General features: G+C 44.2%; 4 protein-coding genes and 2 pseudogenes across 4 annotated transcripts; 5 read left to right on the top strand and 1 right to left on the bottom strand.

Annotated features, from left to right (window-relative positions):
• Positions 1-3,326: 3,326 nt before the first annotated feature.
• LOC104418753 (nodulation protein H) lies at positions 3,327-7,062 on the bottom strand. The gene is made up of 6 exons (XM_010030190.3): positions 6,988-7,062; positions 6,337-6,572; positions 6,002-6,260; positions 4,207-4,386; positions 3,923-4,078; positions 3,327-3,786 (listed from the first exon to the last, which is right to left on the bottom strand). The coding sequence occupies exons 1-6, from the start codon at positions 7,015-7,017 to the stop codon at positions 3,613-3,615; spliced, it is 1,035 nt and encodes a 344-aa protein (XP_010028492.1). The 5' UTR covers positions 7,018-7,062; the 3' UTR covers positions 3,327-3,612.
• Positions 7,063-8,482: 1,420 nt separating this feature from the next.
• LOC104418752 (2-hydroxyisoflavanone dehydratase) lies at positions 8,483-9,803 on the top strand. Its single transcript, XM_010030189.3, has one exon. The coding sequence runs from the start codon at positions 8,595-8,597 to the stop codon at positions 9,534-9,536; it is 942 nt and encodes a 313-aa protein (XP_010028491.2). The 5' UTR covers positions 8,483-8,594; the 3' UTR covers positions 9,537-9,803.
• A 182-nt stretch (positions 9,804-9,985) lies between these two features.
• LOC104418751 lies at positions 9,986-11,461 on the top strand (annotated as a pseudogene).
• A 5,366-nt stretch (positions 11,462-16,827) lies between these two features.
• LOC104431243 lies at positions 16,828-18,583 on the top strand (annotated as a pseudogene).
• Positions 18,584-20,032: 1,449 nt separating this feature from the next.
• On the top strand, positions 20,033-21,277 carry LOC104431246 (2-hydroxyisoflavanone dehydratase-like). The gene has a single exon (XM_039301426.1). It carries the CDS (start codon positions 20,131-20,133, stop codon positions 21,037-21,039), a length of 909 nt encoding a protein of 302 aa, XP_039157360.1. The 5' UTR covers positions 20,033-20,130; the 3' UTR covers positions 21,040-21,277.
• A 3,523-nt stretch (positions 21,278-24,800) lies between these two features.
• LOC104418750 (2-hydroxyisoflavanone dehydratase-like) lies at positions 24,801-26,052 on the top strand. The gene has a single exon (XM_010030187.3). The coding sequence runs from the start codon at positions 24,892-24,894 to the stop codon at positions 25,798-25,800; it is 909 nt and encodes a 302-aa protein (XP_010028489.1). The 5' UTR covers positions 24,801-24,891; the 3' UTR covers positions 25,801-26,052.
• The last annotated feature ends 1,936 nt before the right edge of the window (positions 26,053-27,988 follow it).

Here is a 27,988-nt window from a genome sequence, read left to right as displayed (position 1 = left end):
GAACTATTTGAAAAAGTCTATCCTGAAATAGTAGTAGGAGCTAAGGAATCCACCACCCGGTGGGGAAGTACTAAATGGTGCTAGGTAATTCTCGTGACTAAATCGAGAACCTTCTACATTTGGGACTCACCCACATCGGCATAAGTAGCCTGTGGATGTAGCTCGGGATGTAGAGTATGGCAATAAGCCTTAGTATGGCCAACTCACCAACAATGGTTTCAATAATTGGAACTTCTAGCACCCCCATCGCCATCACGGCCACAATAAGGAGAAAAACCAGGTCTACCATGGCAACAAGGACCATAGCCACAGGGACCATGCTACTGACCTCCACGACCACCTGAAGAGAAACCATAGCACTTGCTATAGGTGCATAATAGAGTGAAGATAATGAAGTAAGCATGTATCAAATAACTCGAGAAAGACCTCATCAATTGATGGAAGAGTACTCTAAGAAGTAATTTGCTGTTGAAGAGAAGAATGAGTAAGACCAAAGAAATAACATAACTCTCTTTTCTGCCTAACGCTTGGTCAACTCACTAATGTCATTAATGACAAGCAAATAAGTGTGCAATCTCTCGCAAAGAGTGGTAAACTTGGAATAGTAATTAGGCATAGACATATCTCCCACACGTAGATCAAATAACTCCTCTGAAATATCACAAACATGGGTCATGTCATCTCTACCTAAAAACATAAGAGCACACTTGTCACAAATGGCTTTGGCTGATGTACACTGCACAACTTGAGGACTAATCTTAGAATCCATGATATTCCACAACAATCATCCACCTTCATTTTATCTATTTTATTTGAAGGTGGAGGTGAAGTTAGATAACTTAACTATTTGGTAGCCAATAGGAACATATTTACTGCCATAGACCAAGAAGGGTAATTGATCCCATCTAGCTTGACAGAACTTAAATTCAGATTAGTAAAACTAGTATCTACGCTCACACTAGGTTCAGAGTTTCTAGCCATAACTCAATAATAAATAGAGAACTTTGGCGCCAAACATAAATTCACTAAACATTGATCACATCTTTAAACATAAAGTCATCCCTTAAGGCATTAAACTGCTTAGTTATCCAAAGCTAGCATCGACACTAAACCATCGAACATGAAGTCCTAGATCAACAAAAAAAACCTATCAAAATTCTATAACTGCAAACAAACCTATGTCACTCTTCGTAAAGAAGTGAATCCACTAATCATCCTATGGAAACCAACCAACCAAATTCTTAAAGATTGCATTCACTGCACTTGCAATCCTTGGCCATATATCGACTCATTTCTTTCCAATAGGGCCAATAATAGTAGAACCTTTCATTTCTCCCTTTGGATTGACAATGACCCAAGCATTATCTTCAAATTACACGTACATTCACACGGTAACCTAGATGCCCAAAGAGAATACCCTGACAGATGGGTAAGTACACGCGCATAACCTAGAAGAAGTTCATGTCCTATTGAAACTACTCCGAAATCTAACACATTGGATGCTCCCCAAGCGAGGAAGGAGGAATAAACCTTGTCTGCTATACCAAATCTAGTCGCGAGGATAGGTGACCATGGCTACGGTTTGGACGATGCCAGATCTGGTCACCGAGCCTTGGCAACAGTGGCTAGAGCGCCATGGATGTTATTGTCCAGCAACAGTAGTTTCTGTGGTGACATAATGGTGACCGCTAGCGGCTAGGGTAAAAGATCTATTTTTGTGGCTCTGATACCTTGTAATCGAAAGAGGAGAAATTATCATTATCATAATTACGGATGACATCAATGTATATAATGAGTATTAGGGCTCACTAGCAAAGAAGAAGACTAAATTACTCTTCAAAATGTACCTTCCCAATAACTGACACTAATCCGTTCATTATCTCCCCAATTAACTTTTCAAGAAAATATCGCCCTTTATATATCCAAAGTATAGAAGACGAGAGAGGAAGAGAAGGCGTCGGTATTGAATATCTCTAACAACAAGGTCAATTCCCACCATTTCTGACTGGAAGAAAGTGGCCTTCGATCGGTGGGTGTTCTCCGTATGAGTGAAGCACCGATCATTAAGTTGGTTGGAGAACAAACCTTTTTCCGAAACATAAAGAATGAGAGAGAAAAAACGTCACTGTGAGGGGAGAAGAGAGGCGAGGGAGATCAGGCCCACCTCGATCAACTTCAGTACGCTAATGAATAACTTCATGAGATCAGCTCGGAGAAGGTTAAGATGAAAAAAGTTCCATCAATCGTTGTCCGAAAGGCGTCATTGGGGTCGTAACGATGCAGGCATGGATTATCTGATCGACATCATTTGAATAGCACGTCTTATTTACTTGGAGACCCTATTATGATGAATGTGGACACATAATGCTCCAACAGTAGGACATATCATCCGGTTATCATGGTCGGCTCTCCATGACGTCCTCTTTCAGAATCTTCGCTCCCTTCCCATTTGTCCGTTCCATCTACCCGAATTACATGCGCATCGATCAAGCATGCACTGATGTGAAACTTCAACCACGACTGTATGAGCACTAGCAGGAGACCAAGTCACCGTCATGCATGGAGTTTCTCTTCACGTTTGTTAGAGCATCACGTTTTTGTTTTCGCTCTCTTCCTCATTAAAATAGTCGAAAGATAAGTCCAGAGGGACGGATGGATCGCTGAACCGGGGGGAAGATTCGTCAGAATTGAGTTTTCGAGTTTGACTCGCAAGCACGCGACGAAGAAGCTTTCCTCGCCGTTGCACTGAGGTGGGCTCGAAACGGAGACACGCCCTTCACCGGTCGAAACTGGCCTGAGGCGAATATTTCAGAGGATAATCATTGATGCCGGGACCTCCCATCCATCTAATTTGACTTGAATCATTCAAAGCACCGAAATATAGACCCGTGCGTGAAGATAATAATATACTATGTTCGACAAGAATCTAAATTGTTGATCTCTCCCCATTGATGTCATTCACTTGACCATTAAGCTGTTGAGAAAGCAGCTTTGATATTGAGAGGCCTACTATTTCTTTAACGGCGCGCCTGATTGCAATGTTACCTTGGTGACATACGATGCAATTAGCACAAAAAATATTCTTAAAATCATGCCGATGCATTTATAGTTCGAGTATCGGAATGCATTGAGCTCACACACACCCGGTTCATCCAAGAATATGAAAATTCTTTCTCCTGAGCGGGCGATTGAGTAGATACTGATCGCAAATTCAAATGTTTAATCCTCTGCGTTCTCTGTTCCATGGTGCGCAGATGTAGAGATAAACCGATTGTCAACCACTCATTTGCAAGGGAAAAACAGGGAATGGCAGCACAACGAAAAACGAAGTAGAACTGAATTTTCTCTTGCCCCAATCAATCAAAGCCCAGTTTCAAGATTCCCAATTGGAACCCAGACAGTGGAAAAAAGAATTAATTGAATATAATTAGAATTTTGGTAGGAAGATAAGGTAAATTAAAAGAAATAAAGAAAGAAAGAAGGATGACCAAAATGCAGTTGCCATGAACAAAATTTCAACAGGGTGGCTGACCTGTGGGCACCTGCTTACCAAAAAAAAAAATGAAGAAACAGATTAAGGAGAAGAATTAATATGTACACGATCCTAACGCTTTATTTCCGATAATCCGTATGAAGAAAGCTCTCAAATTGCGTTCCTCTCAGCGTCTTTTCAATCTCATTCCAGTTTTCAACTTGATTAGATAAGGAGCCCTTGTGTATCTTGACCTGGCGACTCTTCAGATCCAGGCGTGGAACCTTGAGAAAATCTTGAACATCTAATAATTTCTGCACACAAGAGAAATGGTTCTTCCCTTACTCTTTTCCCGATCAGGATATGTGTCATGAATTAAATTCATCCATACAATCTGGGATGTCAGCAGATAACACAAGCAACAACCAAAAGGAAAACAGTTTTCCTTACAGTGCGGTTCTTCACAACATCCTCATAATAGAGGACGATATGCCTGGTGCTCTTGAAGTACTCCAGGGCTTTCGCTGTCATCTCTTGCACTTGCCTCAGGTCGGCTATAAGCAAGGTAGAATTCAACGAAGGCTTATATCTTGCTAGTATCTCAGCCTGAAAGCATCACACATCCACTAAGTAAGACTCTTTCTCTTTTATGTCGCTTAGAGATATCCATCACAAAATAAGCTTTGTTAGTGTATGTACACAGACGGTTTGAGAGGAAGGGAGGGACAAGACACCTCATGGGGTGAATGCACATGAGATTTGTGAGTGCCATTTAGTAGCTTGGCATCTCGATCATAGGAATTTGCAAGCACTGATATCATTCTGCGCAAAAGATTTCTTCTGAAGAGGAAAATAGCTGAAACACCCCGGTTTCTGAAGTAGTCTACTATTTCTTCATGATGCTGCATCAGACCCTGCATTACGCATTGGTAGAAAAATACCCTTAAATCCCCAGGAGAAAGTCAGGCAACCTCATAAGAAAACAAAAATTCCATCCAGTGCAAGGAAAGAGCAGCTAATAATGGAGGCAGAAAGAAAGTCTCTTACTGTCTCATAAATCATCACAAATAAAAAAGACAACTTCAAGCTATTTAAATAGAGCACAAGGATATGCTTGAATGCCGTGAATTAGCAATCGCACATTGATCAGCAAGTAACAAGGGCCTGGTTTTGCCCATACAGATGTGCGAAAGATAGATGAGGGAAACAAATGACCAATCACATTTGTTCCCATCAAATCAGTTTTACATGAATAGCGGTGTTCTCTGCAGAATCTTAAAGGAGATACAGGATATTCTACACAGAAACTACAACCCTTGCTTTTTATACAACAATATGCTACTTAATGAAGCAAAAAAGGTACATGGCTTACGACAATAACTCTTCTGCAGTATCTACATTTTAATCATCCGAACATTAAAGAAGAAGTGTCCTGATAGGTCTCAACTAATGCAGCCCCAAATATTACTGAGGATCAGAAAAACAAATTGTATCACATCGCATTATCAAGCTAATTAAACCATTTCTACTTTAATGACTGAATTCTTGATTTGGAAGAGCACATACTTGGTGCGCCAAAGTTCCAGAACAGGAAAAGCAATGGCAGAAAAAAGGCTGCAGTTTCTTTTGAATCAAAATAAAAGAAACATCGTGGCTGGAAAAAAGGGTGAAAGGAACATATAAATCATTCCATCTCATGAGAAAATTATAACATTTCTATAAAGCATATCTTCAATTGGCTATTTCCCTTGTAAATGCCATTTTGGCATTCTAGACGCATGGCAATCCTTCTAATCTGAACAGGGGATTCCTGATCAGGTAGTTGGAGGAAACTAAGACGTAAGGTCACTGGAAAATTCCTGGATTGTTTTAGCACATCCATTGAGGATTTATCACGTTCTTTGTTTCTTGAGAATTCAAATCATACTCAGAAAATTTTCTCGAGCATTTGTAACAGAGCAGGAAATTGAAATTTACTCATTGGCCCCTCTCAATGGTATCAATCCTTGGAACCAGGCACCACTTTAATGCACATACTGGCACTGTCACTAAGATTGACCAAGATTTGCCCTGATTTCTTTAAGCAGTATTTCTGGGCATAAAATATCTCAGTTTGTCAAACTAGGAATATCCGAATATCAGAATCTTTATAACGAGCCATCATAAAGTGCGGATGATAAATATAGATAGACAAGATTGAGTATGAGAGGAGATTCTATACCTCTTTGAAAAGAAGTATAAATAACCAACTAGAGAAGCAAAATAAGAATGGAAATTATACTTAATAAGTTTATTCACATTAAAGCACGCATTGTTGACTAGAGAGAATCTGGAATTTGCAGCTGGAATAAGAAAAACCGACAATGCATGATTTGCCAAAAGCTTGTATAACTAGGGCTGGATTATATCTATTAAGAAGTTCGCAGGTGCTACACGGACGGTACAATATCCAAGAGAAATCGGCTTTATTACAGATACATAACGGAGATAAACACTGGAATAAAACAATACTTTATTAGGTGCAATCACCTGATTAAGCATCCATTTTAAGCCAACTGCAGCCGTGCACTCGTTCTTTGACGCGCTACTCATCCAGTCCAGGTTATAAATTTTATCCAAAGTCTCAGTTATCATGGAAATGTTGCTCCTTCTAATCTTAACAGAGAAAATTTCCCCATTCGAGCTAATATTCGTGTGATTGTTCAGCAAAGTCTCGAACCACCCACTACCGGACCTCTGCATCGAGAAAATGGCAAAGTACCGTACAGGATTGCACGAACATTCAGCCCTTTATGCATAAGAAGCAACTGATCAGTAAAAATTACATGAGATCCGAACCCAATCCACCGTATGCAATGACGTACCTACTGTAAGTTTGGGGCTTGGGATAGTGCAGATAAGGAATTTCCCACGGCTCGATCATCGGCTCCGGACACGGACGATTGATCACTTCCACATTCAAAAGGACCGACTTGGTCTGAAAGCCAATTTGCTTGATGCAAATCGAGCAAATGTAAACGCCGCAGATGGTCGCGAAGGCCAGCACAACCATCCGCAGCACCAGCGGGGATTTCTTCACAGACTTGATGCCGAAAGATTCCTGTACATAAAAGCCGACGCAAAACACTTAGGGTTACGCAGCACGTAGGAACTCCATTCATGGGGACTCCCGACAGAAAGAGCAATGCCGGGACGAGGATTTATGCAAGCGGGCGGAGGAACATCGAATCGGACTCGATCGAACGATTTATGGCCAAAAGGGAAAGCCACGGAATCAATCGGGAGCTGGATTCGCTTGCTTTAAATGGATATTAAGGGCAAAAAAAAAAAAAAAAAAAAAAAAAAAAAAAGAAAATTTGCGAGCTAAATTATCAGCTGCTCAGATCAGGGGAAAATAAGAAAATCATCAATCCGCTCGAAAAACGTCGGAGCTCTGCCGACACGGACAAACACCACGTGCTCCGCGCACGAAATCCCGCCGGCGATTTCCGCCGGAGGCACTCCATCGGCCGTACCTTGGTGAAGGAACAGAGATCGTCGGCCATCGTCGCGGGAGCTCGAGGAAGCAGAACGAAAAAGCATCTGGCAGCTCGGGGAGTCTTCTCTCCTTCCTTTCTTCCTCCTTGGTTATCCGAAGCTCGCTCTCTTTTTTCCCTTTCGAAATGTCCTCAGGCTTCCTTCCCCCTCATTTTCTCGAGAAAATACGGGAGCGCGGAGAGAGAGAGAGAGAGAGAGAGGGAGAGAAACAGAAAGAGAGAGAAAGGAGGGGGCAGCTTTTTTCTCGTGAAGGAGTGAGGGGAATGATTAGGTGCACCGAGGCGAGGACCGTTGCCCGCTCACTTCGCTTTGTTGCTGCTTCTCGGATTTTTAACAGATCTCTGTTTCGCAATCTGAAGTAGTAGGTTTTTTTTTTTTTTTTTTTGGTCTGAGAAGCAGTAGTTCGTTCGTTCTGTTTTTTCTTTTCCGTTTTTTCTTTTGTTTTTGTGAGCTGTGTGGCAACAGCTCGAGAAAGGAACGAGAACGAAGGGGGGAAAAGAGACGGTGCAGGACGACGTCGTTTTCTTCCTCGTGCCACGTCGGCGTTGATTCTCTCGGTCCTCTTTTTTTTAGTTAAAATGTCCGGAGCACCACCTGACCGTGCGGCAATTTGGGCTTGACTTTTCCCTTTTTCGGGGTAATTTTTTACTGTTTGCCGATCGATTGCGTGGAAAACTAGCGTCTTCTCTCTCACGTTGTCCCGCTTTGAATGATTCAATCGCTCGTGGAAAAGTGGCTCGATTTTTCTCCTTTTAGGCGCAAATATTTTATTGTGGTTAAATGGCCAGTACCGTTGTCACACAACATTGATCGAAATAATTAGACAAAATCTTAATACTCATGAATATGGGATATGATTGTGAATGATGAATAATCTCCTACCCATCTAAATAAAGGTCGAAATCCAACTTTCAATTTTATGGATAAAGACGTGATAATAGATAGAAAACCCTATGGTATTAATCTTTATATATATTAATAACAAAGTCGCCTGGGAATTTAGATCTAGAAATGAAGCAAAAACAAAATTCAGCGTCTGTTTGTCGTGGGAGGTTAAAGAGAAAAAGGGGAAGAGGACCACCATAAAGAGATTTTCCCATTTCCATCCGCACTTTTCTTTAGATCGCTTCAAGCACACTCGATGGCCTTTTCATAATGCTTTCCGATTTGAAAATAGCAACAGAAAAGAAGGGGAAGGAAAAAACATAGACGATTGCGGAAAGATCCGCTCGGGATACAAAAACTTCCCACGGGTCCGACGAGACTTTTGGGCCTTCCCTGACAAAGACGAAAAGGTCGTGACCAGCCGAGGCTTTCTTCTGAGTAGGTAATTACGTCTGGGCTTCGCTCCAACCAAACATGTCCTGCCCGATCCAACCAACCAAACTTGAGAAAATATTAAACTTGGCCCGTTCCCCACGTTGAGGTGACACGTCAACCGTTTCGCCGTTGACCACGGCACGTCGCCGAAACCAAGGCAAAGACACCAAAACACGACATCCCCCGACCCGACCCAGTTCCGTCCCCCTCCCTATTGACTCCAACAGACGATCTCCAGCTGCTCTCTCACTCGCTCTCGCCAACCATGGACTCGACCCCCGGCGCCGGCGAAATCGCCTTCGACTGTCCCTTCTTCCGGATCTACAAGGACGGCCGAATCGACAGGTTCCAGGGCACCGACACCGTCCCCGCCTCCCTCGACCCCCATACCGGCGTCCAATCCAAGGACGTCCGGTTCTCCTCCGACCCCGACCTCTCGGTCCGCCTCTTCCTACCCGGGCACTCCGATCCGGCCCGCAAGCTCCCCCTCCTCGTCTACATCCACGGCGGAGCCTACTGCATCGAGTCCCCCTTCTCCGCCATCTACACCAGGCACCTCAACACCGTCGCCTCCGCCGCCGGGGTTGTCGCCGTCTCCGTGGATTACCGGTGGGCGCCGGAGCACCTGCTTCCCGCCGCCTACGACGACGCGTGGGCCGCGGTCCGGTGGGTCGCCGCGCAGGCCCTGGGGGAGAGAGGGGCCGAGGCCGAGCCGTGGCTCCGCGACCACGCCGATTTCGATCGGGTGTTCCTCGCCGGCGACAGCGCCGGGGGCAACATCGCTCATCACGTGGCCACGCGGGCCGGGGTGGAGGGGCTGCCGGGGCTGAGGATCGCGGGCGTGGCTCTGTTGCAGCCGTTTTTCAGGAACGACGGGCCGGATAAGCTGATGGAGATCATATACCCTTCGAGCTCGGGCGCGACGGACCCGCGGACGAACCCGGCGTACGACCCGAACTTGAAGAAAATGGCGGCGCAGAAGGCGCTTGTGTTCGTGGCGGAGAGGGACCATCTGAAGGAGAGGGGGCGGTCGTACTACGAGGCGTTGAAGAAGAGCGGGTGGGAGGGGGTGGTGGAGATTGTGGAGACTGAAGGAGAGGATCACGTGTTTCACCTGTTCAAGCCGGGTTCCGACAAGGCCGCGGAACTGGTGAAGAAGTTTGCTTCTTTCCTGAATCAAGATTCGGGAGCGAGGCAGTGTCTGTAATTCGTCGTTAAGCGTCTACCTGATCTTGGTTGGGTTAATAATAAGTCATCGATCATCAGTTGACAGTCGTCGGAAGTGAGAATTGTTCTGAAGTGTCTTTTGTTGTTGTGTTATCTTTTCAGTTCTGACTCGTGTCTGCGTTACTAGATCAAAGCTTTGGTGGGTCGAGTCTGCTCTGTTACTTCTTTATCCCCTTGCTGAGAACAGGGATGTTCGATCGCACGAGAAGCTTAATTCATGTATGCATGTGTTTTATCAGCTTCTAAATACCACATTCGTGTGATGTTCTACATGAAGTGAATTCAAGGATGATGACTACCGCATTCTCTATCTCGTTCCCCGTGTGTGGAACTATTATTGCTCGTTGCCATCGGGACGAACAAAGATGTAATATTCATTTTGAGCCCTTTGTGGATGTGGATGATCCTTTCGTCCAAGCGGCAATGTGCTCGGGAACTTGGATTGGGATAGGCAAGAGTTCTATCGAGGAGCAGATTGTCAGCTGCAACTATTAGATTAGGTCAGGAACCAGATGCTTCTCCCACCTAAAATGCCTCGAGAGTCTAAAATTCTGTTGGCGCATGATGTAGAGAGATGCCACTTTAACTCAGATGGAGTTTCATTTTCTCTAGGCTCTCTACTCAAGTGAACTCTCAATACAACGTATGAATCTTTTATGCGTCAAATTCCTAGGGAAATAATTGACGAGGGTGTAGAATTTGGTTGAATCAGAGCAGGTAACTTCCCACCTCAACGAAGTTTCCTCCTTCATAGGAACTCCTGACTCCAACTTTGACCGACGGGTGAGTACTACATTGGGGGTCCCACTGTCCACTTCCCTACTCAATTATTACCTGGCCTCCTCCTTCCTCAACCTCACTTCGTCGAGCCTCGTCCATCCCCAAATGGCTTCGGAAACCGACGAGGTGGTCAGAGAGTTCCGGTTCTTCAAAGTCTACAAGGACGGCCGCGTCGAACTCTTCAGGCCTCCCGTCGAGAAGATCCCGCCCTCCGATGATCCTAACACCGGCGTCCGATCCAAGGACGTCGTCATCTCATCGGACCCGCCCGTGTCCGCTCGGATCTTCTTGCCCCGCATCTCCGACCCGGGCCGGAAGCTCCCCCTCCTCTTCTACATTCACGGCGGCGGGTTCTGCATGCAATCCCCCTTCTCCCATCGCCACCACAACTTCGCCAGCACCGTCGCGGCTGAGGCCGGGGCGATCGCCGTTTCCGTGAGTACGGGCTCTTCCCGGCTCGGCCCATACCGGCCTGCTACGAGGACTCGTGGGCCGCGCTCCGGTGGGTCGCGGGCCACGCCGACGGAGACGGGCCCGACCCGTGGCTGAACGAGCACGCCGACTTCGGGCGGGTCTTCATCGGCGGCAACAGCGCCGGGGGGAACATATCGCACACGCTGGCCGCCCGGGTCGGGTCGATGGGGCTGGCGGCGGGCGTGAGGGTGGTGGGGGTCATACTCGTGCACCCGTACTTCGGTGGCACCGAGGACGACCATATGTGGCTGTACATGTGCCCGGCGAACGGCGGGCTGTCGGACCCAAGGCTGAAGCCGGCGAAGGAGGACCTGGCGAGGCTGGGGTGCGAGAAGGTGCTGGTGTTCGTGGCGGAGAAGGATCACCTGAGGGAGGTGGCGATTGGGTACTGCCAGGAGTTGAAGAAGAGTGGGTGGAGAGGGAGCGTGGAATTGGTGGAGCACGTTGGGGTCGAGCATTCCTTTCACCTGGCCGATCCCGAGTACGAGAAGGCCGTGGAATTGAAGGACAAGTTCGTCTCCTTCATCAAGCATAATTGATCTCGATTACGTTGTCGTAATTAACTACAAAACATCGTTTTGAACTCGTTATAATCCAGAGTATATGCCTTTTTGTCTTTTCAATCAAGCCTTCCAAATTTTTATTTTTCAATTGGGTCTTTAAATTGTGTTCTTTTCCCAATCACGTCTCCACGCTCTGCCTTTGATGTTCCATCTCAACGCCGCTCCTCCGTCGCGGTCGCCGCCGTCACTGTGGTACCCCCCTCTCTCTCCCCATCTGTGTATTTGTTCACTAAGGTTGTTAGACGACGTTGTCTCCGAAGTTGGGGCCCTCCCTCGACCTTACATTGACCACAATCTAAACCGCGGCCGCCGTACTCCGAAATGATCAAAAACCAAAACCACTAAACCTACCGATGTGCCAATTCAGTCCTAAACTTTTTTTTTGCAATTTAGTCCTAAACTTTTTTATAAATATGCCAATTTAGTCCTTGGCCAAAATCGGAATGAGTGAATGGCCGGCCGAGAGCTGGCCGGAAACCGATTTTTAAATAATTTTTTAATTTTTTTCGATTTTTTTAATTTTTTCGATTTTTTTGATTTTTACCTCCTTCTTCTACGGCCGGCGAGGCCGACTCGCCTCGCCACCGGCGAGGCTCGCCCGCCGCCACCGGCGAAGGCGAGCCTCGCCCGGCCAAGGCGAGGCTCGGCCTCGCTCGGCCATGGCGAGGCGAGCCTCGCCGGATCTCGGTTACGGCCAGTGGCCGGCAAGCCGCCGTCGCCGCGGCCCGGCGAGGCCGAGCCTCGCCTTGGCCGGGCGAGGCCGCCGTCGCAGATCCGGCGAGGCCGAGCCTCGCCTGGCCGGGCGACGGCGGCCTCGCGTCGGGCGAGGCTCGCCTTCGCCGGTGGTCGGCGAGGTCAGCCTCGCCGGCCAGAGGAAGAAGAATGAGGAAAAAAATAAAAATAAAAAATTCGAAAAAAAATTCGAAAAAAATTAAAAAAATCGAAAAAAAATTATTAAAAAATTGGTTCGCCATTTGTCTCCACGGCGTCCACGCCTGGGCCCGGCCCTCCGCCGGCCAATTTTGGCCTCTAAAGACTGAATTGGCATATTTATAAAAGGTTTAGGACTAAATTGCAAAAAAAAAAAGTTTAGGACTGAATTGGCACAATTGCAATAGGTTTAGGATAATTCTCCCAAAACCACTATAAGAGCACCACCATAAGCTCGAACATCGCCATCACTGTCAAAGTACGTAACCACAGACTGCCAAGAAACGAGAGGAACATCACCACATAATCAAAATTCAACCTTGGCAACAATGTCCAAGCCTATCAACTTGCGAAGCTACAACGCATTCGAACTCATCGAAATTAATCAGCGTGTCTTGGAAAACTCGAGCTTCGTTCTCTGAATTTCATCTACAATCCAATAAAAAAAAGACATTGACACAAAAATGGTAGACAAGATGCAAAAGCGTATGTAAGGCTGAAAATTAGAATATTCGAAAAGATAAGTTAGGGCACAAATTTACAATACCAATCTTGCGACAAGTTCATACTTGCCATTGTCACCCACAAAATCAGATGAATCAAACTATTTTTGAGATATTGATTACAACATGATCGATTCATTATGACTAAGATGAAATGAGCAACATGATGAGCTAAATTACATATATATAGCATTGAGTAGTAAGGAAGTACTAAATAAGGACGACCTTGGCATCATTTGCGCATGGTGACCGGTGTTCTCAATAGTTAACATGCTCGATTAGAAGAAAAGCATTGATCCTCTTTGATAATCCAATTAAAGGCAATTTGCTCCGGACGGGAAACCTCGATTGTAACCCTCATTCTAAGCAAGCTAGTCTCATTGGAAGAGGCAACGACCTCACCATCACCCGAGCACGAAATTCCAAGTGATCCACAGCAACATCTAATGGCTTGATCTGTCCAAACAGGAGGCGGACATCATTCAACCGACAAGAGATAACCTAATTCAAGAGGTAATATACCCACACTCCAAAGCCAACAAAAATAAGAGTAATGACATGGTACCTACTTGAAGCACACAATCTCAAATATAATCAATATTGACCCATTATCAAATATATCTGATAAACCGTAATCTGATTGAATGATCAAACTTTTAAAATTCATCACGTATATATACATATCTAAACTCAATTGAACCCAACAACTATCCATAGGCATATAAATCTATCTCATCTCATACCCGTAAGTCCAACTAACAAAAGATTGCCAACATAGCACTCTCGTCCTACTTGCCCACTAACTAAAAAACCTAAAAAACATTTAAAACAAATGCTATGGGCAACATTATACATAATGTATCTAATCCTTTTCATTTTTTCAAAATATGAAATTAAAAATTCAATGAGTAGATAGCATTACTTACTTAGGAATGTCCAATACCAAACAACATAACTATTCGAGCCAACAATCTAACAATCTTGTCAATTAAATGAGAATTGTAAAACACTATTTTAGCTATTGAATTGACTAAACTATGCTTATTCATCTATTAATTGACTCCTACGCAATAACGAAAGGCTCACTGCAGCATGTGTTCACTATTGTCCCTTACGAGCTGCTTGTGCATCAAACTTATTCATGTCACAACTCTCTCCATGGAACTTCAACTCTAGCAAATCTACTATCAAACAAAAGCACTTTCGAGATACTTAGATATCTTAAGCTTGACTCCCAAGACAGTGAAAGACAAGCCAAAATCGTCACTAAAATAGGAACTTTGCTATTGTTCCAACATGTACGCCTAGCTTTTAAAATTTGTTTCAAACAAATCGTAAGTCTAAATCAAGTTTTGTAAAATCTCAGGGCTGCACAACACCTTAAAATATCAATCCTCCATAATTTCTCATCTTAACTCCTAGATTTAACTCACCAGCTCAACAAGGATCCAAAATTAGGACTCGGTGTTGAAAATCTCTCTAATTAGATGAACAAAGGGTGAAAATCCTTATGGACACCGCAAAATGAAGTTAATCCAGCTTGAAGAGATCTTCCAACGTGTGATGAAAAACCCTTTTTTCCTTCTTTCTCTCTTTTATATTCTTTCTTCTTTTCCCTTAGTAGGTGCACCTATCTTTTGTAACTCTTCTTTTTCTTTGTCTTTTTCAATTCTTTTTAAAACCCCACCTCTTTTAACTATCAATTCATTTCGCTAAAAATATGGCGTTTTGAGCAAATATTTTTCAGAAAAATATAATTATTTTTAGATATTTGACTAAAACCTAAAAATAAAGTGAAATTTTTTTACTGTTCAGTAAGTAAAATCTTTTGTACATGCACTTTTTAAATAATTTTTTTATATTTTATATTTTAAAATCGATTTTTTAGTTATTTTTAATTTTTAAAAATCAATTTAATTTTCTTTTCCTTTTCTTTTCTTTCCTTTTATCTTTTTCTTCTTTGGCCAATCACCAGCCACGACAACAAACATCAACTTGTCTAAGGCAAGCTCGAGCTTGCTGCTTGCCGACCTTAGGCCTCGCCAAATCAGCCACTAGTTCACCTATTTGGTGAGCGACAAGCTTGATCTCACTAACCTCAGGCCTCGCTAGATCGGCAAGCCAGAGGCTCATGTCACCGCTAATTCGCCGATCTAGTGAGCGGCGAGCTTAAGGTCGGTGAGCCTTGAGCTCGCCTATGGCGGTCGGCGGCCATAGCTATGGCCAACGACAGACCGAAGAAGAAGGTCGAAAAAGAAGAAGAAATAGAAATAGAAAAATAATTAAAAATTCGAATTTTTAAAAAAGAAATAAAAGAAAGAAGAGGGGCTAATAGAGTATGAGATAAGAGAGAGTGAGTAAATAAACTATTTTACTCAATTTGAGAAGTGGAAAACGTTTTTACCTATTTTAGAAGACTTTTTTTTTTATGGAAAATATTTTCCCTAACTAATTAATTTTCCGTGAAATGAACACCGAAAAATTCGGAAAATATTTTCCTAATAGTTGTTTTCTACAAAACGAACAGAATCAATAAGTCAAAAGAAGGTAATATTACAAAGATATCCTATAAATTATGCTCCCCATCCTAGCTTTAATATCATCAACAGTCCCTTTTTATAAAAATCAAAATCGTTTATTTATTGTTTTCTTTTCGAAAGCGTCAAATAATTCCGAAAAGGGGTCATCATCCTCCCTAAGTCGATTTAAGGGCGGAATTTACTAAGGTGGTGTTTACACCGCTGAGTATCACTTAATGCGAACTTTTTTTTTCCCTCCCAAACCAAAGCTGGAAATTTTGCTGGCCGGAGATTTCTCTTTATTTTCCCAAAACCAAAATTGACGACCTGACTTTATCTAAATCTCAAAATACTATTGGTAGTTTCATTGAACCAAGTTATAAGTTGACGTGGCATGCATTTTTGTTAACATCAAATAAAAAATTGCTACAATTTGTGGACATAATCCCACTCCGTTCCAAGCCATACATAGTAGGAGCGTACATGCTAAAGACCAATTTTGAAAAATTAATACTAGGAACCACTCATTAATTGCATGAATCCATTTAGGATCTGGATCGCTGGTCCAATCCGATTCCTGAGTTGATCCATGAAATTGGTCAAGAAACTTTTTCCTCCGTTTTTTTTTATCTTATTCTATTTCTTTCTCAAATTCTTCATCCTATTACCAAGAAATAGGATATTAAACCCAGAATGCCACAGCTCTCGAAATATTATACACTCAAACAAAAGACCCATCGTTAGACCTCCATCTCTGGTTGCCTTCGACCACCATATGGGAATTTGCCGGCATTCATCCTCATCATCATCCATTCAAGACTTATGATTGTAGCCACATCACAAACACAAGGGACATGAGACATGGCCAAAGCACAAAGCAAAGGTAACCAAAGATTGAAGAGATACAGACTTAGTAGAGATGGAATATAATTGAAAATATACACAGTAATCCACAAAAAACTTATACCGCACACCATATATTCATGTACTCCTTTTGACAATTCAGAATCATAGATTAATCCTAACAAATTCGGTTTAGGTTTCTTCAAACACGTGGTGGACATGGACCGAGAGAGAGATGTTGCACATCTTTTGTACTCAAATTCAGGAATATCTCAAAATCAAAAATTAATTCTGACAAATTTTTTTAATATTGAAATTAATATATTATTATGATATAATCAGTCCAATCAAGATGGACAAGTGGGTAGGTTCGGCCATAAAATCAGCAACCAGATCAGTACTCACCGATTTTTAATCGGATCGGTTTCCTTAATTCTGGTCTGATCCCAAACGATTTGGACGGTTCTCGGTTCTTTTACACAGCACACAGCTTAATATGCAGCCGTCCACAAGGGGCTCTCGGATTTCCACATCTGGCCGACCGACACGAGTGTCAGCGTCACCCTGTCAGATTTTCAAATTTACCCCCAATCTCTCTCTCTCTCTCTCTAATAATTTGCCCTTTTACCTTCGTCCCTGCGCTTTCTTCCCTCCTTTCGATGAACAACGAAGCCACTAGCCCACTACAAGTTGCTAGCACAGTTCGTGCTCGACCACTCGTTTCTTTTGCGCATTTCTTACCGAGCACTCTTTTTTACCTTTATTCTGGGAAAAATTACAAATTTCGGTCCTTGAGCCCAAGCTTCGTGAACGAGAAGCCCGACCTCCTCCTTCCTCAATCTCATTTCGTCGCTCCCCCAAAGATGGCTGCGGAAGCCAACGAGGTGGTCGAAGAGTTCCCGTTCTTCAGAGTCTACAAGGACGGCCGCGTGGAACTCTTCGGACCTCCGGTCGAGAAGATCCCGCCCTCCCATGATCCCAACACCGGCGTCCGCTCCAAGGACGTCGTCATCTCATCGGACCCCCCCGTGTCCGCTCGGATCTTCTTGCCCCGCGTCTCCGGCCCCGGCCCGAAGCTCCCCCTCCTCTTCTACCTTCACGGCGGCGGCTTCTGCATACAATCCGCCTTCTCCCTCGACCACCACAACTTCGTCAGCACCGTCGCGGCTGAGCCGGCGCGATCGCCGTTTCTGTCGAGTACATGCTCTTCCCGGCTCGGCCCCTACCCGCCTGCTACGAGGACTCGTGGGCCGCGCTCCAGTGGGTCGCGGGCCACGCCGATGGAGACGGGCCCGACCCGTGGCTGAACGAGCACGCCGACTTCGGGCGGGTCTTCGTCGGCGGGAACAGCGCCGGGGGGAACATATCGCACACGCTGGCCGCCCGGGTCGGGTCGATGGTGTTAGAGAATCAAGATCAGAAGCCAAGTCTGCAATATTGAGAAGTCAATCACAGGAGGTGAAGTCCTCGACAATTATAGATGTGGATCACCAGAAGGCAGTCAAGAAGCAAAAAGAGTTGAAGAAATTGATAACTCATGGATAATGAGTTTCATCAACGGTGGAGATCATACAGATGTCAAAGACACGGATTACCAAAGTCTCAAGATTGCTGAGTCTCAAGATTGCTGCGGATTACCAAAGTCTCAAGATTGCTGTTCTGTTTTGCTTAGCTGTAAAGTTTGTTAGCGAAAGTTAGTTAGTTTGTTTTTCTAGTTGTTAGTCCTCTGTTTTCCGCATATATACAGAGAGGTATTGTAATCGGTTGATGATTATGGAGAACATCTTCTTTTGTTCAATTGAATGGAAATACAGAATCGAAAACTTCTTCACAGATCATCTACTGTCATTCTTCATCTTCATCTTCTGTATGAACAGCGCCGGGGGAACATATCGCACACGCTGGCCGCCCGGGTCGGGTCGATGGGGCTGCCGGCGGGCGTGAGGGTGGTGGGGGTCATACTCGTGCACCCGTACTTCGGCACCGGGAACGACGAGATGTGGCTGTACATGTGCCCGACGAACGGAGGGCCGTCGGATCCAAGGCTGAAGCCGGCGGAGGAGGACCTGGCGAGGCTCGGGTGCGAGAAGGTGTTGGTGTTCGTGGCGGAGAAGGATCGCCTGAAGGAGGTTGGGATTGGGTACTGCGTGGAGTTGAAGAAGAGTGGATGGAGAGGGAGTGTGGAGCTGGTGGAGAGCGTCGGGGAAGGGCACTGCTTTTACCTGTTGGATCCGAAGAGCGAGAAGGCCGGGGAGTTGAGGGACAAGTTCGCCTCCTTCATCAAGCACACCTGATCCATCAGGCCAGGAAATTCGAATAACGTTCGATGTGTGGGATCGATTGGGTCTCATTGTTTAGTTGTTTCAATGGCTCGTGTGAGATGAAATTGGATGTCTCGACAATCTCGTTTATTTATCTAGTAATTTGGCTGGTCGTCAGCTTAAGCTCGAACAGCATGGCCGCCTCGATCATAGAGCTTGAACTCACGGCCATGACGGGATGGTCAACAACCTATGTGTCTCTCTCAATTTCGTCGTCGTTTAAGATTCACGTTGCCCGAGGTGATTAGTTCCTTCGGTTGGGTGAGGAACCAAAATTCATCACGACATACAAGATCAAAACCCTTTATTCTACTAGATGGACCACCTGAAATCTCACGAGCGAATAGAGAGGTTGATCTACATTGAATCTCTCACCTAAATCGTCCCATTGGTCCTCTTGAGGAGAGGTAGGTTCAAGTTTTGGAATCTCTTGTTAAATCATACAAATTAGTCATAATCCACCCCCGCAAATGTGATCATGCAATTGCTTGGGCATTTACCATGAGAAGAAAAAGGAAAAGTGTTTTGTTTAAGCCATGCTTGATGAGGCCACTCTGGCTTGGGCAAGAGTCGGCCTCCCCAAATCTAGTTTAGGCAAGCTAAACTCTCAAGAGGGCTTGCCCTTGCCCTAGTGAGGCTATGGGTAGTCGGCCACCGTTTGTAGCTAGTGGTTGGCCATAAGTAAAAGGAAGAAGAAAGCTTAAAAAAAAAGAAAGAAAGAATAAAAACAAAATAAAAATAAAAGTTATTAAAATATAATTAGAAATTGGTAAAATTAAAATATTTAGAACTAAATTGATAAAAGTATCATAAAATTAAGGCTTTTTTGACAATTTCGCAAATAACTAATTGCTTATGACTATGAAGTGTTGCAATTAATATCGAGTTAATACTACAAAAAATCTCAAAGACAAATTTATCTCAAATTAAATTTTGAATTATTAAAAACCTTAAATTGGTATTGTGACAAATTTACCTTAAATCTCATAAAAAGTCTTAAATTGATATATTTGTGATAAATATATCATTTATTAATTTATGTTAAATTAAATTAATATCACCTATAACAAATGAAAGGCAAAACTTCAAATTAATAAATTTGATAATAAGATTTAACGAAAATTAATATAAGATAGATTTGTCACAAATATAGCAATTTAAGATTTTGGTAAATTACTTATCGTCTTGATAACGATAGTTTGGGCTTTCTCCTCGCATGAAGGGGAAGAGTTCGAATCCCTCAGGTCATTGGAATCTTAAATGGGACGCCGGGGGTGATGGGTCCTCCCGCTTACGTGTTCCTCAGATTTACTATCCGGCAGCCCGCTATACCTGGATAAATATATATATTCGATAAATTTATCTTTATGATTTTTTTTTTCATGATAATAGCCCATTAAAATAAAGAATTGTTAGGAGTCACTTTCCCCATGCCCAATCTGACCGGTAGCTGAAGAACGTCAGATGTCCACTCACTCCTGATCAGCATCTCTCATGCTTGACACCTCGCTTTCCTCGTGGAAATCGACAAAAGTAACACGAAAACAATAAAAGCTTAACCGGCCTCGTTCCTCTCCATCATAACAAGGACCTCCTTCCTCCATCTCGATCCTCGTCCCTCGCCCGCATCGCTCCCCAGAAATGGCTTCAGAGAGCAGTGAGGTGGTCTTGGAGTACCCATTCTTCAAAGTCTACAAGGACGGCCACTTGGAATTCCGCTTTCCGCCGGTCGCGAAGATCCCGCCCTCCGATGACCCCGACACCGGCGTCCGGTCCAAGGACGTCGTCATCTCCTTGGACCCTCCCGTCTCCGCCCGCATCTTCCTGCCCCGCATCCCCGACCCGGCCCGGAAACTCCCCCTCCTCTTCTACGTCCACGGCGGCGGGTTCTCCATTGAGTCGGCCTTCTCCCGCAACTACCACAACTTCGTCAGCACGGTCGCGGCGGAGGCCGGCGCGATCGCCGTCTCGGTCGAGTACGGGCTCTTCCCGTCTCGCCCCATACCGGCCTGCTACGACGACTCCTGGGCCGCGCTCCGGTGGGTGGCGGGCCACGCCGGCGGGGACGGGGCGGAGCCGTGGCTGAACGAGCACGCCGACTTCGGGCGGGTCTTCATCGGCGGGGACAGCGCCGGCGGCAACATATCGCACACGCTGGCCGCCCGGGTCGGGTCGATCGGGCTGCCGCAGGGGGTGAAGGTGGTGGGGGTCATATTGGTGCACCCGTACTTCGGCGGGACGGACGACGACCAGATGTGGCTGTACATGTGCCCCGCGAACGCCGGGCTGTCGGATCCGAGGCTGAAGCCGGCGAAGGAGGACCTGGCGAGGCTGGGGTGCGAGAAGTTGTTGATGTTCGTGGCGGAGAAGGATCACCTGATGAAGGTCGGAATTGGGTACCACGAGGAGTTGAAGAAGAGTGGATGGAAAGGGAGTGTGGAGCTGGTGAAGAATGTTGGAGAACAGCACTGCTTTCACCTGTTCGATCCCAAGTACGAGAAGGCGGTGGAGTTGAAGGACAAGTTCGTCTCCTTCATCAAGAACAACTGATTGATCTGAGCCGTGAAATTTGAGTAATGTTTCATGCGCGGGATCATTTAATTCTCGCTGCTTGGCTGGTTTCTATGGCTTGTCGTGGTGAATGTGGATGATTGGATATCTACCAATCCTTGTAAGTCCATCTAATAATTTCCGAGATCTTTTGTTGGTATTTTGTTTATAAAATAAATTACGTGGTGCATTATCCCATATCGGAAGAATGTGAGTGTGTTTGTTGTGTTCTGTTAAAGTTATGATTATTTCATTATTAGTTAATTTTGAATCTATTGTTTTGGTCTAACAGTTATTAGGCGTTCTTATAATCTTTAAAATGTTTTGTTTGTTTGGACATAACTTCTTGACATTTGAAAAGTTGGGTCTGTTCAAACATAACTTTTATAACTTTTACAGCTTGGAAAGGTTATATCTATTCAAATATATTTGTATTTGAATATAAGTTCATGAGAAGTCATAAAACTTGTCATGAAAGTACAATTAAATCCTAAAATTTGAAAAAAATTGCAATCAAAATTTAAAACTTTTCAAATTGGTTCAATCGAAATGCTGACATGTCTTGTTTTATTACTTTCTTAATACACATGATGATGATGTGGTGCCCACCAAGTGCCATTTTAGAAAAATATTAAAATATGAGAAAATATAAACAAATTTAGATTAAAAAATAAAAAGGTAAAAATTGAAAAAGAAAATGAAGAAGAATAAGAAAAAGCAAACTCAAGCTATGGTCAAGCCCTCGTTGATGGTTGCGACCACTATCACTAGGAAGGGGCGATAAAGGTTGCTCGGTGACCCTCACTGGCCTTGAACGAGGCGTTGGTGGCCCCTAAAGAGGGCCTACTAGCCCGAATTTTGAGAAGGTGAGGGTCAGCACTAGAGAGGGCTGTCAACCATCACTTAGATTTGGGGTAAGGGTCATGTTGTCCCCTACCCTCACCCTAAATGTGGACCAGCAGGCCCTGGGGGCAATGAGGGTTGTTGAGCTTTGGGAAGGCCCGAGCGAACTTTGCTGGCCCTTCTCGGCAGCTATGGTAGTGGCCAACAATAAGAGCTTGGCCAAGCTGCAAGTAAGAATTCTTTTTTAATTGTCTTATTTATTTTTAAACTATTTTTGTTTGTATTTTTTAAATTTTTCTGACATGGCACTTGATGAGTGCCACGCCATTGCCATGTGTCTTAAGAAAATAATAAAATAAAACATGTTTGCATCTTTCATTAACTAATTGGACGAAATTGACGAAAGGATTCGATTAAATTAATTAAACAAGTTTTAAGACTTTATTGTAATTTTTGCAAGTTGCAGGACTCAATTGTATATTCTTGACAAGTTTTAAAATTTCTAATGCACATATCTCAATATATTTTCTATTCAACATTTCTATTCAATACTTTCAACTTCTAATTGTTTCCTTTTGAGAGATTTTGGAAAAATACTAGAATTGTCATACAATATTGTTATCGAGATTTTATTGTATCATAGAGGATTTTTGCAAATAACCATTAGTAACATTGCAAGGCAATTAATTCCTTAAAAAAGTGTTATCACGGCTCCAAATCTGACTTCATTGTTTTTTAAAAGGTTGTATCTGTTCAAATATTTCTTTTTCAACATTTTTATTCAATACTTCCAATTTCCAATTTCATTTTCTTTCTAATATATGCAACTATAGTTTTCAATTGTTTCATTTTGAGAGATCTTGGAGAAATATCGAAATTGCTATTTATATTCTCATTGAGACTTAAGTATTTTCTAGTAACTATTAGAAACATTGTAGGGCAAGTAACTCCTTAAAAAGAATATTATTACACCTCAAAGTTTGACTTTGTTGTTCTTCTCAATTGGTCGATTTTCCCATCATCTTGTACCATGACGAATGTCCGATTAGCCATCCATCTATAGTCTACATTCATCATTTATTCTATAATCTCTACGGTGGGCTTCATTGATTCGATGCTGCGCAATCATCCCAATCAAAATCAAATAGAATGATACTAAAACTGGTCGAAGATAATCCCAAACCGAGACGTCTCATGTATAAATGGCCGAAAGAAAACTAAAAATGGGGTTTGGCTTGAGTTTCAGATCGTTTCTCGGGTATCAATTGATCTGTCGGGCATCAATCTCAATCCGTCACTCCCCCAAATGGCATCGGAAGCCAACGGGCTGCTGAAAGAGTTCCCATTCTTCAAAGTCTAGAGGGACAGCCGCCTGGAGGAGCTCTTCGGACCTCCAGTCGAGAAGATCCCGCTCTCCTCCGATGATCCCAACTCCGGTATCGGTTCCAAGGATGTCATCATCTCATTGGACCGATAGTGTCCGGTCAGATCTTCTTGCCTCGCGTCTCCGACCTAGACCGGAAGCTCCCCTTCCTCTTCTACCATCACGGCGGCAGCTTCTGCCTTCTCCCTCGACCACCACAACTTCGTCAGCACCGTTGCGGGTGAGGCCTGTGTGATCGCCCTTTCTATTGAGTATGGGCTCTTCCCAGCTCGCCCCATACCAGCCTGCTACGAAGACTCATGGGTCGCAAGCCGAGCCGATGGAGATGAGGCTGAACGAGCACGCCGACCTGAGGCGGGTCACGTGCTGGCCGTCCTGGTCTGGTCGATTGGGCCCTGCCAGCAGGCGTGAGGGTGGTGGGGGTCATACTCGTGCACCCGTACTTTGCTGGCATTGGGAACGGCCAGATATGGCTGTACATGAGCCCGACGAACGGTGGGCTATCAGATCCAAGGCTGAAACCGGCGGAGGAGGAAGAGCATCGCTTTTACCCGTTCGATCCGAAGAGCGAGAAGGCCGTGGAGTTGAAGGACACCTGGACAAGTTCGTCTCCTTCATCAAGCACAACTAATTCATCACGCCAGGAAATTCAAATAATGTTTGATGTGGGGGATCAATTAGGTCTCATTGTTTAAAAGTTTCAATGGATTGGGTGTGACGAACCTGGATGACTGGATGTCTTAACAATCTTGTTAGTTTAATCTACTAATGTGGCCATGGTGAGCTTGAGCTTGAACAACATCGCCACCTCCATTGTCTCGGCAGCAATGAGACTCTCTCAATCTTGCTATTTCTTTAGATTTTATGTTGCTCGATGAGATGCTCATTTGGTACCTTATAATATTTTTAGCGAACTATAAGACGACACGTGTATTCCCACAGTCTATATTATAGGATATTTTTCAGAGAGTAAAGAGACAATGTTGATAGAATCAAGATCAAAACCAATTGTCTCAATTTTTCCACAGGATTTTCTTTTTTCCAGTAATGTGGATCACCATAAGGCAATCAAAAAAAAAGCTGAAGAAAGACAATGTGGATGACTTTATCGACAAAAGCAAAGTCAAAGACCACCAAGAAATTACTGTTATATTCAGTTTGTCTTCCAAAAGACTAAAAGAACATAATGATTCAGAAGCTGTATTTTTCATCTCTGCTATCATTCTTCATCTTCATCTTTTAAATAAGTTCTCAGAAGCCATCTCTGCCCTTTAAATACCAAGTCTCTCCATTGCTCTTCTCCGATGACCAACTTAAAATTTCGATGGCTAATCGGTGTCGCAAGCTTGAAAATCATTTTTCTTGCAAACAGGAAGTATTGCAACGTACTGCAATTAAAATGAAATTGTTAGGAATCACTCTGCCAAATCCCAATTTGACCGACAGATGAAGAACATCAGATGTCCATATAAACGTAAGCTACATTTATCACGCTCGACACCGTCCTTTCCGCGTGGAAGGGGACAGAAAAGAAAGGTTAAAGAAATAGAAACTTCAGCACCGTCGCGTTTTCCTCCATTTATATATCACCCCCTTCATCTCAGCCCTCGCATCGCTCCCCAAAAATGGCTTCGGAGAGCAGTGAGGTGGTCAAGGAGTTCCGATTCTTCAGAGTCTTCAAGGATGGCCGCTTGGAATTCTTCATGCCTCCCGTCGAGAAGATCCCGCCCTTCGATGACCCCAACACCGGCGTCCGATCCAAGGACGTCGTCATCTCCTTGGACCCGCCCGTCTCCGCCCGGATCTTCCTGCCCCCGATCTCCGACCCGGCCCGGAAGCTCCCCCTCCTCTTCTACGTCCACGGCGGCGGGTTCTCCATGCTGTCCGCGTTCGCCCGCAGCTACCACAACTTCGTCAGCACGGTCGCGGCCGAGGCCGGCGCGATCGCCGTCTCCGTCGAGTACGGGCTCTTCCCGTCTCGCCCCGTCCCGGCCTGCTACGACGACTCCTGGGCCGCGCTCCGGTGGGTGGCGGGCCACGCCGGCGGGGACGGGGCGGAGCCGTGGCTGAACGAGCACGCCGACTTCGGGCGGGTCTTCATCGGCGGGGACAGCGCCGGGGGCAACATCTCGCACACGCTGGCGGCCCGGGTCGGGTCGATCGGGCTGCCGCAGGGGGTGAGGGCGGCGGGGGTCATATTGGTGCATCCGTACTTCGGCGGGACGGACGACGACCAGATGTGGCTGCACATGTGCCCCACGAACGGCGGGCTGTCGGATCCGAGGCTGAAGCCGGCGAAGGAGGACCTGGCGAGGCTGGGGTGCGAGAAGGTGTTGGTGTTCGTGGCGGAGAAGGATCACCTGATGGATGTCGGAATCGGGTACTACGAGGAGCTGAAGAAGAGCGGATGGAAAGGGAGTGTGGAGATGGTGAAGAATGTCGGGGAAGAGCACTGCTTTCACATCCACAATCCCATGTACGAGAAGGCGGTGGAGTTGAAGGACAAGTTCGTCTCCTTCATCAAGAACAACTGATTGAGATCTGATTCTGTGCCATGAAATTCGGGTAATGTTTGATCCGCGGGATCGATTGATTCTCACCGTTCGGCTTTGTTTCAATGGCTTGTCGTGATGAATCTGAATAACTGGATATCTATCGATCCTTGTAAGTTCCTCTAGTAATTTGAATTTGACTGATCTTCTGCCAGCTGCGAATATCAGATTATCCAGCCATTTGTAGCCTACGCTCTGTATCTGTTTTCTAGTCTCTACAGCGGGTTTCATTAATTCGGTACTGCCTATTCGGAGACAATTATCCGAATCAAATAGAATGATGCTGAAACTGATCGAACATAATCCCGAACCGAGAAACTGAAAATGGGTTTTGGGGTTAGCATGTGATCCCTTTTTTTCTTTCTTCCATTTAGATAAATGGATCACCTCAAATTTAAAGTGCGGATTATAATGGGTTTTAAAGTTTAAAACCTAAAATGAATGGATTTTAGTGGATCTGTTATAAACCTGCTTGCGACCCATTTAATAAAGAGATCAGAATCAGTTCACTTTGATCCTTCTTGGCTAGTCTCTTCTCTACCCCTTTTCGATTTCGTGACTCGCGACCTTCTCCTATCGTTCGCTTTGCCTCCGCCAGCATTAGTTTTCTTCAACCTGTAGCTCGTAATTTCACACTTCAGTGGCAAATTGCACTTCTCTTCCCGAAGGTATGGCTTAACTTCTCTTTGTTTTTTCTCGCAAAAACGCAATTGCTGGTTGTTATTGAAAGGTCTGCGTTTGATTTCTTTGTCCTTTTCTCCCTTTAGAGCAAAAAACAGAAGAAAAAAGAAAAAACACCTTCTTGAATTGCACTCAAAATGTTCCCAATCAATCTCAAAGTCGCTCCAAATCCATAGCTTTTCATTCTTGGAGATATAAATTAAAACTATGTGTTTTGCATTTTGGTTCTAAGTTTGCGCTTGAGAACGCTCAAGTAATTCTTGATCATGGACAAGCTTGGCACTCGGTGAGTTCCGATTTTTCAATGCTCTGTGCATTTTGAGATATCGTTCATGTGTAAATAGTTGTGCTTTCTTCTTTTGAACAGTCGTTGTAGATTAGATTAAGCTTTGAGCAAATTCAAGAAAAAGCTCCAATTTTATGGCAGGAACTCTAAGTCCATTGTTCTATTTAATTGAATGAAATTTGATGATTTTTCGTTTGTGTAGGGGGAGTCATGGAAATCGTTACGATAATTTAACTGTCGCATGACAGTGACCTTTTGCTTTTGTAATGGATTATGCATTGTGTTTTCTTTCTTCCTTTTATATTGGGAGTGTCCCTATATGTGAAGCGAAGGCCTATTCTTTTGCTTTTATACAGAGGTTAGAGACACCGTAGCTTCTTTGAGTGCTAAAAGTCTATTGGCCTAAGGTGAATAAATTTGGAAAATGATAAAAAAAGATAAAATAGCATGGATGATTTTTTTTTCAAGAGAAATGTAAGTCGGGCTTTCATCAAGCCGAACACCTTAAGATCGCTAGTATATATTTAAAAAATACAAAACAAAACAAAACAAAGCATGAACCCATTTTATGATTTCTAGATGGGTCAGGTCGGAATTCACTACCACCTTTGCCTTCTCGTCCATAATCGGATCCAGAACTCTTTTACCAACTCGACAAGTCGGCTCATGGAACCACCATTCTTTAAAGACAATAATTTAAAGAGAAAAGTTGCTAAAAAATGGAGTACCTTCACTTCAAGAAATTCAGTGGTTTTGGAGCACCTTCCTTCTACATCTGGTCAGTTCAGTAATGCTAATGACACAGGTGAGATTTTTCCACCTTCCATGAGGATATTGCAAACACTTGAAACTCCAAACAAGAATAATATTGGTCGGAATATCCAAGACTTGTTTGGCCTTGTTAATAAAAATAATCAGAATAATGCTTGTCAAAATAATTGAAATGGGATTGATGACTTGGCAAATCAGAAAGATCGGCAAATAGGACCGATGCCAAATGCTGAGAATAAAGGCCACTTGGTGCAACCATACCACCAAATGCGATAAATATCCCATGTAGGTCAAATGTGCTGATTAATTCCAATATGGATGATCAAACACAACCAACATTTCCACCTAGGAGCATAAAGGCCAATATAACGAATAGCGGGCCTCAGAATTGTTGAGGTTGTACTATAATAGATAGGTATGGATAAGGGGAAC

The sequence above is a fragment of the Eucalyptus grandis genome, chromosome 9, assembly GCF_016545825.1.
Source record: "Eucalyptus grandis isolate ANBG69807.140 chromosome 9, ASM1654582v1, whole genome shotgun sequence".
Taxonomy (NCBI): domain Eukaryota; kingdom Viridiplantae; phylum Streptophyta; class Magnoliopsida; order Myrtales; family Myrtaceae; genus Eucalyptus; species Eucalyptus grandis.
Note: the sequence above shows the minus strand (reverse complement) of the source record. Positions and strands in the feature narration are given on the sequence as shown.